The sequence below is a fragment of the Haliotis asinina genome, chromosome 6 (assembly GCF_037392515.1).
Source record: "Haliotis asinina isolate JCU_RB_2024 chromosome 6, JCU_Hal_asi_v2, whole genome shotgun sequence".
Lineage (NCBI taxonomy): Eukaryota > Metazoa > Mollusca > Gastropoda > Lepetellida > Haliotidae > Haliotis > Haliotis asinina.
The window spans coordinates 47,224,414-47,236,687 of NC_090285.1; the positions used below are offsets into that span (position 1 = coordinate 47,224,414).

The 12,274-nt window shown below is 42.1% G+C and overlaps 1 protein-coding gene across 1 annotated transcript in view; it reads right to left on the reverse strand.

Moving 5' to 3' along the window:
* Positions 1–10,198: 10,198 nt before the first annotated feature.
* Positions 10,199–12,274, reverse strand: part of LOC137288095 (uncharacterized) — a 41,325-nt gene continuing 39,249 nt past the window's right edge. Inside the window, exon 4 of the mRNA XM_067820473.1 lies at positions 10,199–10,643. Within this exon, the coding sequence (XP_067676574.1) occupies positions 10,460–10,643 (184 nt within the window). The 3' untranslated portion in view covers positions 10,199–10,459. The remainder of the gene's footprint in view (positions 10,644–12,274) is intronic.

A 12,274-nucleotide genomic window follows, 5' to 3' on the forward strand; every position in this document is an offset into this window, starting at 1 on the left:
TCGAGCGGTACACTAGTGAAAAAGAATACCTACCATGGCTTGGCTGTCGGCGCATCCAAAGATTTTAGGCACCCCGCCATGTGACTGATAACAGCACAAGTTTTGCTTACCATGGTCATTATTACTATCAAATTAAGTAAGCACTGATGTACTTAATTGAGCTGCTACAATATATGCATTATGTAGTTTCAAAGACATCTTCACCAATCTTTTAATGTGTCTGGTGCATTCAAGTTTCATTAAATTCCTTCAGACGAAAGTACTACTTGTAGCGGTCAACTCGGTTCAGTCTGTGGAACTAATAACAGTCTTCATGAAAGGATCGTGGGCGCGGTGCACTCTATAAACCCGTTTTACTTTTATGTATCCACTGAAACTAGCCCAAAGGAAGTGTGGGAGTAAAATTCGTGTGGCCACTTATTAACTATTGACATATCATACGAAAGAGCTAAAAAACACAGGAAAGCAGTGGCCATTAAATGACATTATTGGACAAAATTTAGCTTGATGCTTTCTATCTATTTCGAAGTGGACATTTGTTTCCTCTTTGGTAGGAGGATGCACGGTTTCTAACCCGAGTCAGTAGTGATGCGTAAACAAAACAGACCCAGCCACACAATTACATTACGGCATAATAGTGAGTGAGTTTAGTTTTACGCCGTTTTAGCAATATTCCAGCAATAACGCTGTGGGGGACACCTGAAAAGGACGTCACACATTGCATCCATGTGGGAATCGAACCTGGGTCTTCGGTAACAACTAGGCTACCTCATAGACCCTCACTGTCAAAACCGGCATCTGCCCGATCCGGCAAGTTGTCAACACCAGCATAAAGTCTCAGTCCCAACCGTGGCTTGTACATGTATCACCAGCTCTACAATCCATCACTCTGTCTAGACCGGATTTTTTCTTCAGTCTCGATGAGTGCCGGTTTAGACAACTGCCACTGTCTTAACAACAAGTATATGACGCCAAGGACTCAGAATAACGAACTAAAGATTGAATCGGGCCGTAAAGACAAATTTATCATCAAACGTAGGAACCCTAAAAAAAACCCCCAAAAAACAAAAAAAAACCGCGTTCATAAATTCTTAATACGTCTAGAGGCCCCAACCCAACATGCTCTCTGACATTGAAGTGGCATCGTTTCTACACTATGACCATACCTATAAACCATCATCCTTTCATTTCGTGACAACCCGGGATAATAACTATCTGATTATGATCCCTGATGATCCGGGGTGGAATATATTGATCTTCAGCAATTCATGCTTCTCGCATGTGGCGACAAACGGGATCGGGTGGTCAGACTCGCTGACTTGGTTGACACACGTCATCGGTTCCCAACTGCGTAGATCGATGCTCATGTTGTCGATCACTGGATTGTCTGGTCCAGACTCGATCATTTACAGACCGACGCCATACAGCTGGAATATTGCTGCGTGCGGCGTAAAACTAAACTCAATCACTCTGACAATGATTCAACCAGCATGCTCATGATACAGACAACATCGAATAATACACTTAACAAGGATTTCATATGAATTGTGTTCCTGAAACTATGTAGAATCTATGACTATCACTTCTTACTGACATGCACTGCTTACAATGACCAATGTAATCGCGTTATGCCTGTTGATGTTTCCACCAATCCAGCCTCGTGTAAATTCAACCGACCGATGAGTAACGCTACTCCTCTGGTTTTATGAAGTCTTGCCATGTTTATCTACCATGCTAATAATCGTCACCGCTGCAGTTGGAGGCTGCTGGCGACTGACATTCACATCAATAAACAAAGCATGAATTAGGAGAGGAGATTGTCGCTAACATTAAGTGAAACAATTTCCATCATTTCTAAGGCCGCACATCCACCAACAGCTCAACTAAAACTCGATTCTTTTAAACTCTGAAGTGATCCAGTGGTACGACTTTCACTCAGTCCAAATATGGCTCCGTCCGTCATTCTAAGGAATAAATCTATATTTGTATGGAATTAACGTAATAAAATGATAGATCCCATTCTAGACAATGACATTACCCACTTGTAATGTACTGGCTGCCCGGTTGTCAGGTTCTATGAATGTCTTCTGTCAAATTGGATGCCACTGTGCATGAATAACATCAGACATAAACACATCAACTTGTCACAATGAAAATATATTTGTGTAATGATTAAGAGAAAGTAGGTTAACAGGAGAGAAGATCTCGAGACCAACCATTGTCAACATTAGGGCGTGGTTTCAGTCTATGATCACCATTGTTCAATAATTAGGTTATCAGTTGTTGTTTACAACATAGCTGGTGTTCCATTATTCCTTATTTAAATAATTATATGTAACGGACTGTATTTTTAGACCCAAGAAAATAGCACATGACACTTTTCCTATAACGTGGTATGTAATTATTGCAGTAAAAGTGGCTTGATTTTAGAAATGCCCATTTCAGAAAATTAACGTGGTTGTAATGATGATAGAAAACGTGATACTTAAATGCCCGACCCGCCCATTCATTTCTATATTTATGTGAGTTGATCTGAGATTTCTCCCAGATAGGAGACGCAGCCATGACCATTCAAATTGTGAAAAGTCAAAACGAACTCTCACAAATTCGATTCTGGATCGGATGTTTGTCAACTGCTGTGGAAATAGAACATATAGCCAGAGGCTGCAAATCTGAATTTGCATCTAAATGATTGAAGTGATGTGGTAGAGCACTGGCAACAATTATATCGATTAGTGTTTCTTAAAAAGTCCACCAATTTACAATAATTAACATGTTTTGTTCCGCACCGAATACAATTATTGGGGTTTTACGGCTTTTTAGGAAGGATTTCTCATGTTTATGGAAATGAATTTGGCCGGTTTTATTTACAATAAAACCAAAACCTTTCCACACAATGGAGTGAGCGTTCCCGGTTTTTGAACATATCCCAAATAGCTTCTTGACACAGATGTGGCAGAGGCGTAGTCTAGTGGTTAAAGCGCCTTCTCGTCATGCTGAAGACTGGGGTTCGATTCCACACATGGGTACTATGTGTGAAACCTGTGTCTGGTGTCCCAACCGTGCTATTTGCTGGGATATTGCTAAAAGCGGCTTAAAACCATACTCACTCTATAACTCTTGACACACACACCGGAGCTAATGAATGTCTCACAACTAATGAACAAAACAAACTTCCATCGTTGAATCAGTCCGAACATAACCCTCCGTAAACCATACGGTCTGAGAGCCTATAGATTTCTGGGAGACATAAACTCAAGGTAGCATTAATAACCAACCTTCGTGTAAACTCTAGAGTCTGAATTTAATAACACTCCAAATATTGCGATATTATTCCCATTTGTCCATTTATCACAATGTTAGGCTGCGCCACAGTCATTGTAAACAGTCCTTATCTCTTTAAGCACGTTTCATCTGAGGAGAATATGCTTTTAAAATTGCATTTGCCCATAAACATTCAACGTGCTCAATAGTTTTTCATATATCTGATGATGACTATGGTCCGTTTTTCTCATAAGCGGACCGATGAATTGCAGTCTAACTCGAAAACTAATAAACATAAAATACTCAATGAAACGCTGATCATAATCAAAACATCAAACCAACTCTGTGAGGTTTTTGTAGAATGTTATCCTCAAAATAAAAGGTTCTTTAACAAACTATCATTAAAATATTGCCACAGATCAACAGTGCAGAGAAAAGGACAATAACTAGGTAAATAATAACAAAAGGTGTAAGAAAATCCCCTTAGAACCAGCAAAATATAACACTGAGAAGTCTGAAATTTTCAATATTTTGTATTGAGCAAAAACAAACTTTAACGCAAGATACAAAAGAATCACAATAGGTGGTTTCATGTACAATACTACTGAGTCAAATCAAAAGTAATGGGCCACAAATATAATCATGTCAACTCATCGAAGTCTAGGTGTTAGGAGTGAGAAAGTTTGACTAAATGAAACACAGCGAGCGATCATGCAGGGGTTATCTCGGTCAAGCGTTGACGGTGGCACGCAGACTTATGTACTCCAGTTAATGTGTCTGCGTGCCGGTCGTCAACACGACAACCAACCTTTCATATATAACTTTTTTATTATTAGGACTAAAATTCTGCAAAAACCTCAAAGAGTTGGTATGGTGTCTTGATCATGATCAGCGTTTCATTGATTGTGTTATATTTATTAGTTTTCGAATTACATCGCAATTCATAGGTCCGCTTTTGAGTCAAACGGACTATGGTGATTAGAAACAATGCAAGATTAAAATTGTCATATGATGTCTTGTCTAAGCAACCATTTTATACAATCTCACAATCCCAACCAGTAAAGTTAAACCATTTACCATAATCGCATGGAATTGCTATTGCATGATTCAGGTTCTATCATAAGCAGACCTGGTAAGCCTGTTCATGTATATATTCGGTTATATGGCATCCGCTGCAAACAAATTAGTCTGCATCAGACAATTCAGTGATCAGCCTCGTGAACGTCAATGTTTGTAATAGAGAAAAGATGACACACATCCGCCAATTAGACGAAACTGACTCTCCCGTTAGTCGCCGTCTACGAAAAACTTGATGTGCTGAAGACCAATTCTGACTTTCTTGACACAAGCTATAGTACCCCATAATCCCAACTGCGTTGACATTTCTGAGAGAGAGGGGGAAAGAGAGAGAGAGATAGAGAAAGAGAGAGAGAGAGAGTTAGAGAGAGAGGGGGAGGGAGGGAGGGAGAGAGAGGGTGTGTGTGTGTGTGTGTGTGTGTGAGAGAGAGAGAGAGAGAGAAAGAGAGAGAGAGAATCGAGCCACCGTCCTTCCGGTTTTCGCTAACAGCCTATCCAGGAGTTTCACTGCATAAACCTCAAGATTCATGTCTTTTGTTGCTGAAATCCACAGGGTACACATGTTTAACGCTAATGGTACCTCATACATGCTCCATTAACGGTAATGCATTCTCGTACTGATGTTGTTTTCCTGACGACATATTTGACATTTCATCAGAAAAGAGAGCGAATTTTTAAACCTGAATTTCCTTTTCACCTTTGAAACGCGATGTATGTCTTCAAGAAAGGATTTTGACCTTTTAGTAACTGGTAAATTATTTACGTAGAATTAAAAATAAAACAACAGATCCTAATCGAAATAGGGTTAATCTTAAGCCGTGTACATTTCTGTTCGTATCTGAATTCGGTTTAAATATTCAGCTAAAGAGATTCAAATGTCTTTGCACACTTGTTCCATGCAACTGTGTGCCCTAGAAACAGAATGGATCTGGAGAGCTGCCGTTAGATATTGATTAAGGTGCTGAGTGGTAGGTGTAAGCGTGGGAGGACGTATGTTATAAGCAATTAAACGTTATCAAGTAGTCAAACTAAACAAACGTTTTTCTAAAATCGAAACTGCTGAATACAAACACGTGTGTTGGTGGTGGTGAGTTGGCATCAAATTCACTTTGTGATATATTCCAGCTTCTTCAATTATTCCCAGTGTGTCAACTCAGTGTGTCAGACACAAGCCAGAACTGATGCAGGTGCCAAACAGTTTCCAAGACAACGGGTGCTTAAAAGACTTTAAACAATCGCAGGTCACTGAGATTTGACAAACACTGGTTTCTGGCATGTCCAAGGGACGCAACTCCCAACAGCGAATTGCTTCGCCTTGGACTAACTTTGCCACCGTGGTTCCTAGGGTATCCTTCGTTCTCCAGTGTCGTGCAATGCTAACCTATTCTGTGACTCTTTATGTCCTTAAGTGGCGACGTTGGGTAATACGCTCGTCCCTAAAACATTCTCCCGTACACCTTAAACAATTACACGGTTGAACTCGAGACTCATCTTTGAACAGCATACCTACGTCTAAGTCTTCTCTTATGATCCTAGTTGGTATCTTGCTATCTGCTATCTGCACCAAAACAAGGCAGACCTAACTGTAGAGCTTCATTGGGCTTAACGCTTCCTCTCGTACAGTTTTGTAACAAAGTTGCTTATACCTAAGACGGGTTGATGATGCCGAACAAGGCTGTCGTGTATGTGTTGGCATGGACGACCGTACCATGGCAGTAATGAAAGTTGGCATGGACGACCGTACCATGGCAGTAATGAAAGTTGGCATGGACGGCCGTACCATGGCAGTAATGAAAGTTGGCGTGGACGACCGTACCATGGCAGTAATGAAAGTTGGCGTGGACGACCGTACCATGGCAGTAATGAAAGTTGGCATGGACGACCGTGCCATGGCAGTAATGAAAGTTGGCATGGACGACCGTACCATGGCAGTAATGAAAGTTGGCGTGGACGACCGTACCATGGCAGTAATGAAAGTTGGCGTGGACGACCTTACCATGGCAGTAATGAAAGTTGGCGTGGACGACCGTACCATGGCAGTAATGAAAGCTGGCGTGGACGACCGTACCATGGCAGTAATGAAAGTTGGCATGGACGACCGTACCATGGCAGTAATGAAAGTTGGCGTGGACGACCGTACCATGGCTGTAATGAAAGCTGGCGTGGACGACCGTACCATGGCAGTAATGAAAGTTGGCGTGGACGACCATACCATGGCAGTAATGAAAGTTGGCGTGGACGACCGTACCATGGCAGTAATGAAAGTTGGCATGGACGACCGTACCATGGCAGTAATGAAAGTTGGCGTGGACGACCGTACCATGGCAGTAATGAAAGTTGGCATGGACGACCGTACCATGGCAGTAATGAAAGTTGGCGTGGACGACCGTACCATGGCAGTAATGAAAGTTGGCATGGACGACCGTACCATGGCTGTAATGAAAGTTGGCATGGACGACCGTACCATGGCAGTAATGAAAGTTGGCATGGACGACCATACCATGGCAGTAATGAAAGTTGGCATGGACGACCGTACCATGGCTGTAATGAAAGTTGGCGTGGACGACCGTACCATGGCAGTAATGAAAGTTGGCGTGGACGACCGTACCATGGCAGTAATGAAAGTTGGCATGGACGACCGTACCATGGCAGTAATGAAAGCTGGCGTGGACGACCGTACCATGGCAGTAATGAAAGTTGGCATGGACGACCATACCATGGCAGTAATGAAAGTTGGCGTGGACGACCGTACCATGGCAGTAATGAAAGCTGGCATGGACGACCGTACCATGGCAGTAATGAAAGCTGGCATGGACGACCGTACCATGGCAGTAATGAAAGTTGGCACGATGAAGACGACTTCAAGTACCATAAAGACTAATATATTATGTGATTATGATCACTGAGATAGCGACTTCCTTTAGCGCCAAACGTTGTTGACTTTCAAGAGCACCTTATATCCAAACAATAGTTTGCTGTTAGTAAGAATTGAGAATATGATCCCGACAACCACGGAAACATTCAACTGTTCCCTGTCAATTCACATGCAGGGACATGTTAATTGCCAATCAGGTCGTAGAGAAGTCGTCATTAAATTGAAAACTCAATCATTCAGTTGCAGGATAAATTTAATTTTCTTCAACATCATATTTTTCAATGTCAGAATAAGCTTGAATGATGTTTGACGCCTTCAAAAGAGTATGGTCACCTGATAAATCGAAACTGGGTCTTGCTCGTGAACTTCATGAGATTTGTCACCGCCCTGAGGATGACGCCGTATTGTGGGGATGAAAGGGGTTCCTGGTAATAAATGGGGAACCGATGCTGTGACGGACACAGATCTTTGTTTCATTTTGTTTTGTTTCTACAAAGCCTGAAACCTAGTGATTAAAGCATTCGCTCGTCACGCCAAAAGCCCGGGTTCAATTCCTCACTTGAATACTATGTTTGAAGCCCATTTCTTGTGTTTCACTGTTGTGATATAGCCGGATGCTGCTAAATACTCACTCGCTCACTCTAAAAGCATCCTCTTTGGTCCGACCCGTGAAGATCCGGGTTAGAATTGATCTTCAGCAACCTATCCTTGTCGTAAGAGGCTCGATTTGGCTGACGTGTCGTCGTATCCCAACTGCATAGATCGATCTTCACGATGTTGTCCACTGTATTGCCTGGACCAGACTCGACTATTTACAGATCGTCGCCATATAGCTGGAATATTGCTGAGTGTGACGTAAAACTAAACTCACACACTCCTCTTTGGCCAAGTAGATAGAGTGTCTGAGCGGAATACCGTTGGTTCGATCCTCTTCCCGTGTGATACCAAAATAATGAAACCATTGGACAACATCCGACACCAGGGGGATATAGTAAAGACATTTCAGCTCGGAGTCAATATGATGTGTCTGTGTAGGGTAATTTGTGTGAGCACTACAAAACTGACTTAGGTCAAGTATAACCATCACACACAGGCACACACTATGTAAGTGTAATAGCACTGATGTACTGCACATCATACATATCCCTCCATCCGACTCTTGACCTCCATGATTACTCCATCCCGGTTCGATAGTTTCGACGTAAATTAAAGTGTTGTTCAAACGAACGCTGACGCCTATATCGGGCCAAAACAACCCATTTACTTAGCTCTAGGAACTCATGCGTGGCTGTAAGGCTATAAGCAAGGGGTGAATACACAGAATCACGAAGATCTGCCATTATAAATCAATGCCAGATACGACGTATATTTCCCAGTTAAGCGATATATTCCTATAACCAAAGGCATGAACTTGGCCATTCATTTCACGTTATGTATCGACGTTCTGATTAAGGTTAAACCATCGCCTGATTGAAATCACGCTATTTTGCTCAGCTCTATGTAACGTTATATGTTTCATTCAAAGAGATCATTTTCCCATCATTTATTTCGATTTATGATTCAATGAAAGAAGCCCTTCAGTCAGATGGTTACGTGGCACAACGATTGCAGCCCCTGTCATAGACTGAATATCAAGAACATATCACGACACTGGGATTTTCCCCATCACATCCATGGATGGTGCTGTTGACACGTTACGATTTTCATACGGATTACTTATTTGCTCTAGTCCAGTGCATCTGGGCTTGATGAACAATCTCCCATGACACCGCTATACACCGATCATATATCGGTGTCATGGGAGATTGTATCTTCACTGACATACCTCCAAAACCTTACTGATAACATCTTTAAATACCATTCCGTAAAACGTTCGTTAGTCTATTACAGCCTCTAGGCTTATAATTACAGAGTTTGGTTCCTCCAAAATTACCGTTATTCCAGAAGTACTGTTAGTTTTTAAATATGCTGATTCTAGTGCAGAGCATAGTTTGTCTGTTCTCTTAATTCTCCTGTTCGTGATACGGTGACAAACCCAAATCACTCACGCATTCTGACATCGTCTTCAGGTTCGGTGCTAAGCAGGATACTGCACTGCAAAGGTTGAGGACAATATGAGATTTGTTTTAATCTGTTAGCTTAGTTTCTACTTTCAGATTTCGGGCTACAGAATGATTTTGTGGGCTAGCAATTTTCAGATATAGCGAGCTGGAATGGCTAGCAAAATTTGGAAACTGTTTAACACTGTGGCACTGTAATACTCGTTTGTATTATATACCCATGTAAACTTATAGTAATATAATACGGATGACGTGCTCAAATTCCGTTTTGCAACCGTATGGAAGACCTGCCGCTACTCTATGATTTGTTATATTAAGTAACAGATTAATGCAAGATAAGAGGGTGTATAATATATATTTGAACTCGTCGCTTGTCTACTTCCATGACATCTTCTATTTCAATAGGAAAACACCCAAATGCACTAGTATGACGGTCTATATATGTATGTTAGTTGAGTTGGTAAGGAATGCTACAGGTAGGACATGCTTCGCGATTTCGGAACACCTGGTGTCATTACTGATTTCCAATATTAATATGATTTTCACCCCTACTTGTGTTTACACCCTGGCAAGTGTGCTCCGGCAAATATTAGAGACTGACTGACGGATGGGCCAGGGGGCCAATATTGAAGCTTCATACAACGTATACTGACGGGTAATAGAAACTATACGGTCAAGTTTAATGGTGACTAAATAAATGAAGCAAGAAAGGTTAATTGGATGCATGAGTGTATGTGGTAGTTGTGATTCTTTGTGTGTCATGTTTATTTAATACTGGTAAAATATTTTAGATGCTTGCTCCCTTGTTATCCACGGTAAGGGCACGTTCTATGATGTGTACCGTGTGGATCGTACCTTCCGTATTTTAGCATAGCATACAAGACTTAAAGCTGAATGTTTACACAAGACACATACCTGTAGCTGCGTGTAAAACAAATTTAATGCTATATAGTTGCTAATATGTACAGAAGGAGCACAACAAACAAAGACGATAGAAACTGCTTGAACACAGTCGGTTTTCTCAATAACCTTACATGTGAAATATACAAAATAACTGACATTGGTCTATTTCTTTAACGCCCTCTCCAACACCTTCGCAGACGACAGGAAGTCACGTGACAGCCCACGCAAGACTGACAATCTTTGAGCGGATTGGTTGAAATGAAGGTCCTAGCGAGTGACATCACTTCCCCCACGTTCTCGACACGCATCTGCAGTTCTGCATCCAGAGGTTGCATCTACAGACCAGTCTGCGAGGGTTGCAGCACGTCTCCTCGTACTCTGAGGACCAAGGGACACAGAACTGGTTCCACTCTCGGCACTCGAGGGTCTTCCGGCGCTTGCTCACGTATCTGTAGGACACACGCCTGGAAAAGGGAGACAGTTTGTTAATTCTTGCGCAATAGCAATTTAGCGGATTCCTCTATCACCGTGGCACTGGGCCAAAGAAGACGACCTTTCCCAGGATTCCCGTTCATATTCTAACCACTGGTTATACACTCCACCGTTATATCTCTACATCGTCGACATTTAATTAGTCCAGTAGATAGACCTCCTGTACGGAGGTCTGTGGTTCTAATCCGAGTGCGATACATTTAGTACAATATACCCGTACAAATGAACTGCAATAACCCGATACTCATGGAGTGCAATACGCCCCTACTCATGGAGTGCAATACGCCCCTACACATGGAGAACAATACGCCCCTACACATGGAGTGCAATACGCCCCTACACATGCAGTACAATACGCCCCTACACATGCAGTGCAATACGCCCCTACACATGCAGTGCAATACGCCCCTACACATGGAGAACAATACGCCCCTACACATGGAGTGCAATACGCCCCTACTCATGGAGTGCAATACGCCCCTACTCATGGAGTGCAATACGCCCCTACACATGGAGAACAATACGCTTATACATACTGAGTATACACCTGTAATCATGATTCTCCATTACGGTTTTCAAAATGATACCTACATATCATTGTAAAAAGTAACCACACAAATAATGTGTTTGTTGTTTTCACAAAACTATATTACCCTTGCTTCTCACTTTAGAACACACTGAGTGCTAGCAACAATTTCCATATTTGTAAAGGGGTACTTCCAACAGAATTACAACAACACATTTCGTAAGCGAAGTCATTTCCATTAACAACAACGGTGATGACCTCAACGCCCAAGTCGTCGTTTTCCAGGCAATACCCTGAATACATCAGGATTTGATCAGACAAACCCCGACCCTCGCCGCTCAGGCGCAAAAACGACCAGATCCAGTGTTATACACATCGCTGCTACCACAATGGGTAGTAAGGTCACTTCCAGAGTGAGTTTAGTTTTACACCGCACTACGCAACATTCCAGTTAAATGGCGGCGGTCTGTATATAAACAAGTCTGGACCAGACAATCCACTGCTCATCATCATGAGCAAGGATCTGCACAATTGGGAACCGATGACATGTGTAAGTCAAGTCAGCGAGCATGACCACCTAACCCGTTAGTCGCCTCTTACAACAAGCATAGTCGCTTTTTATGGCAAGTGTGGGTTGCTGAAGGCCTATCCTACCCCGGACCTTCATGGGTAAGTTCCCTCTCGAACAGCATGGATAAGTCCAACAAGGAATAGATTTGTTGTTGTCTCTCCAAACTGGCACCCATAAAAGATCCGGGTGATCAGGCTTCCCGATTTAGTTGACCCATCTCAAGTGTGTAGATCGATGTTCTTGATGTTGATAACTGGATTGTCTGGCCCAGACTCGATCTTGTACAGACCGCCATCATACAGCTGGATTACTGCTGAGTGCGGCGTAAAACCAAACTCACTCAAACTAGTCTGTCATCTGTTTCAAACACGAAACATATCGCTGCATCAAATGTTTAAATTCGTATCGATGTTGACATTTGTAAGATGAATCTAGAATGTAATTATACATAAGGATTCTTCACAACACAGGATTTTCTTGTTTTAGTGATGTTTTTGACTTTGGTA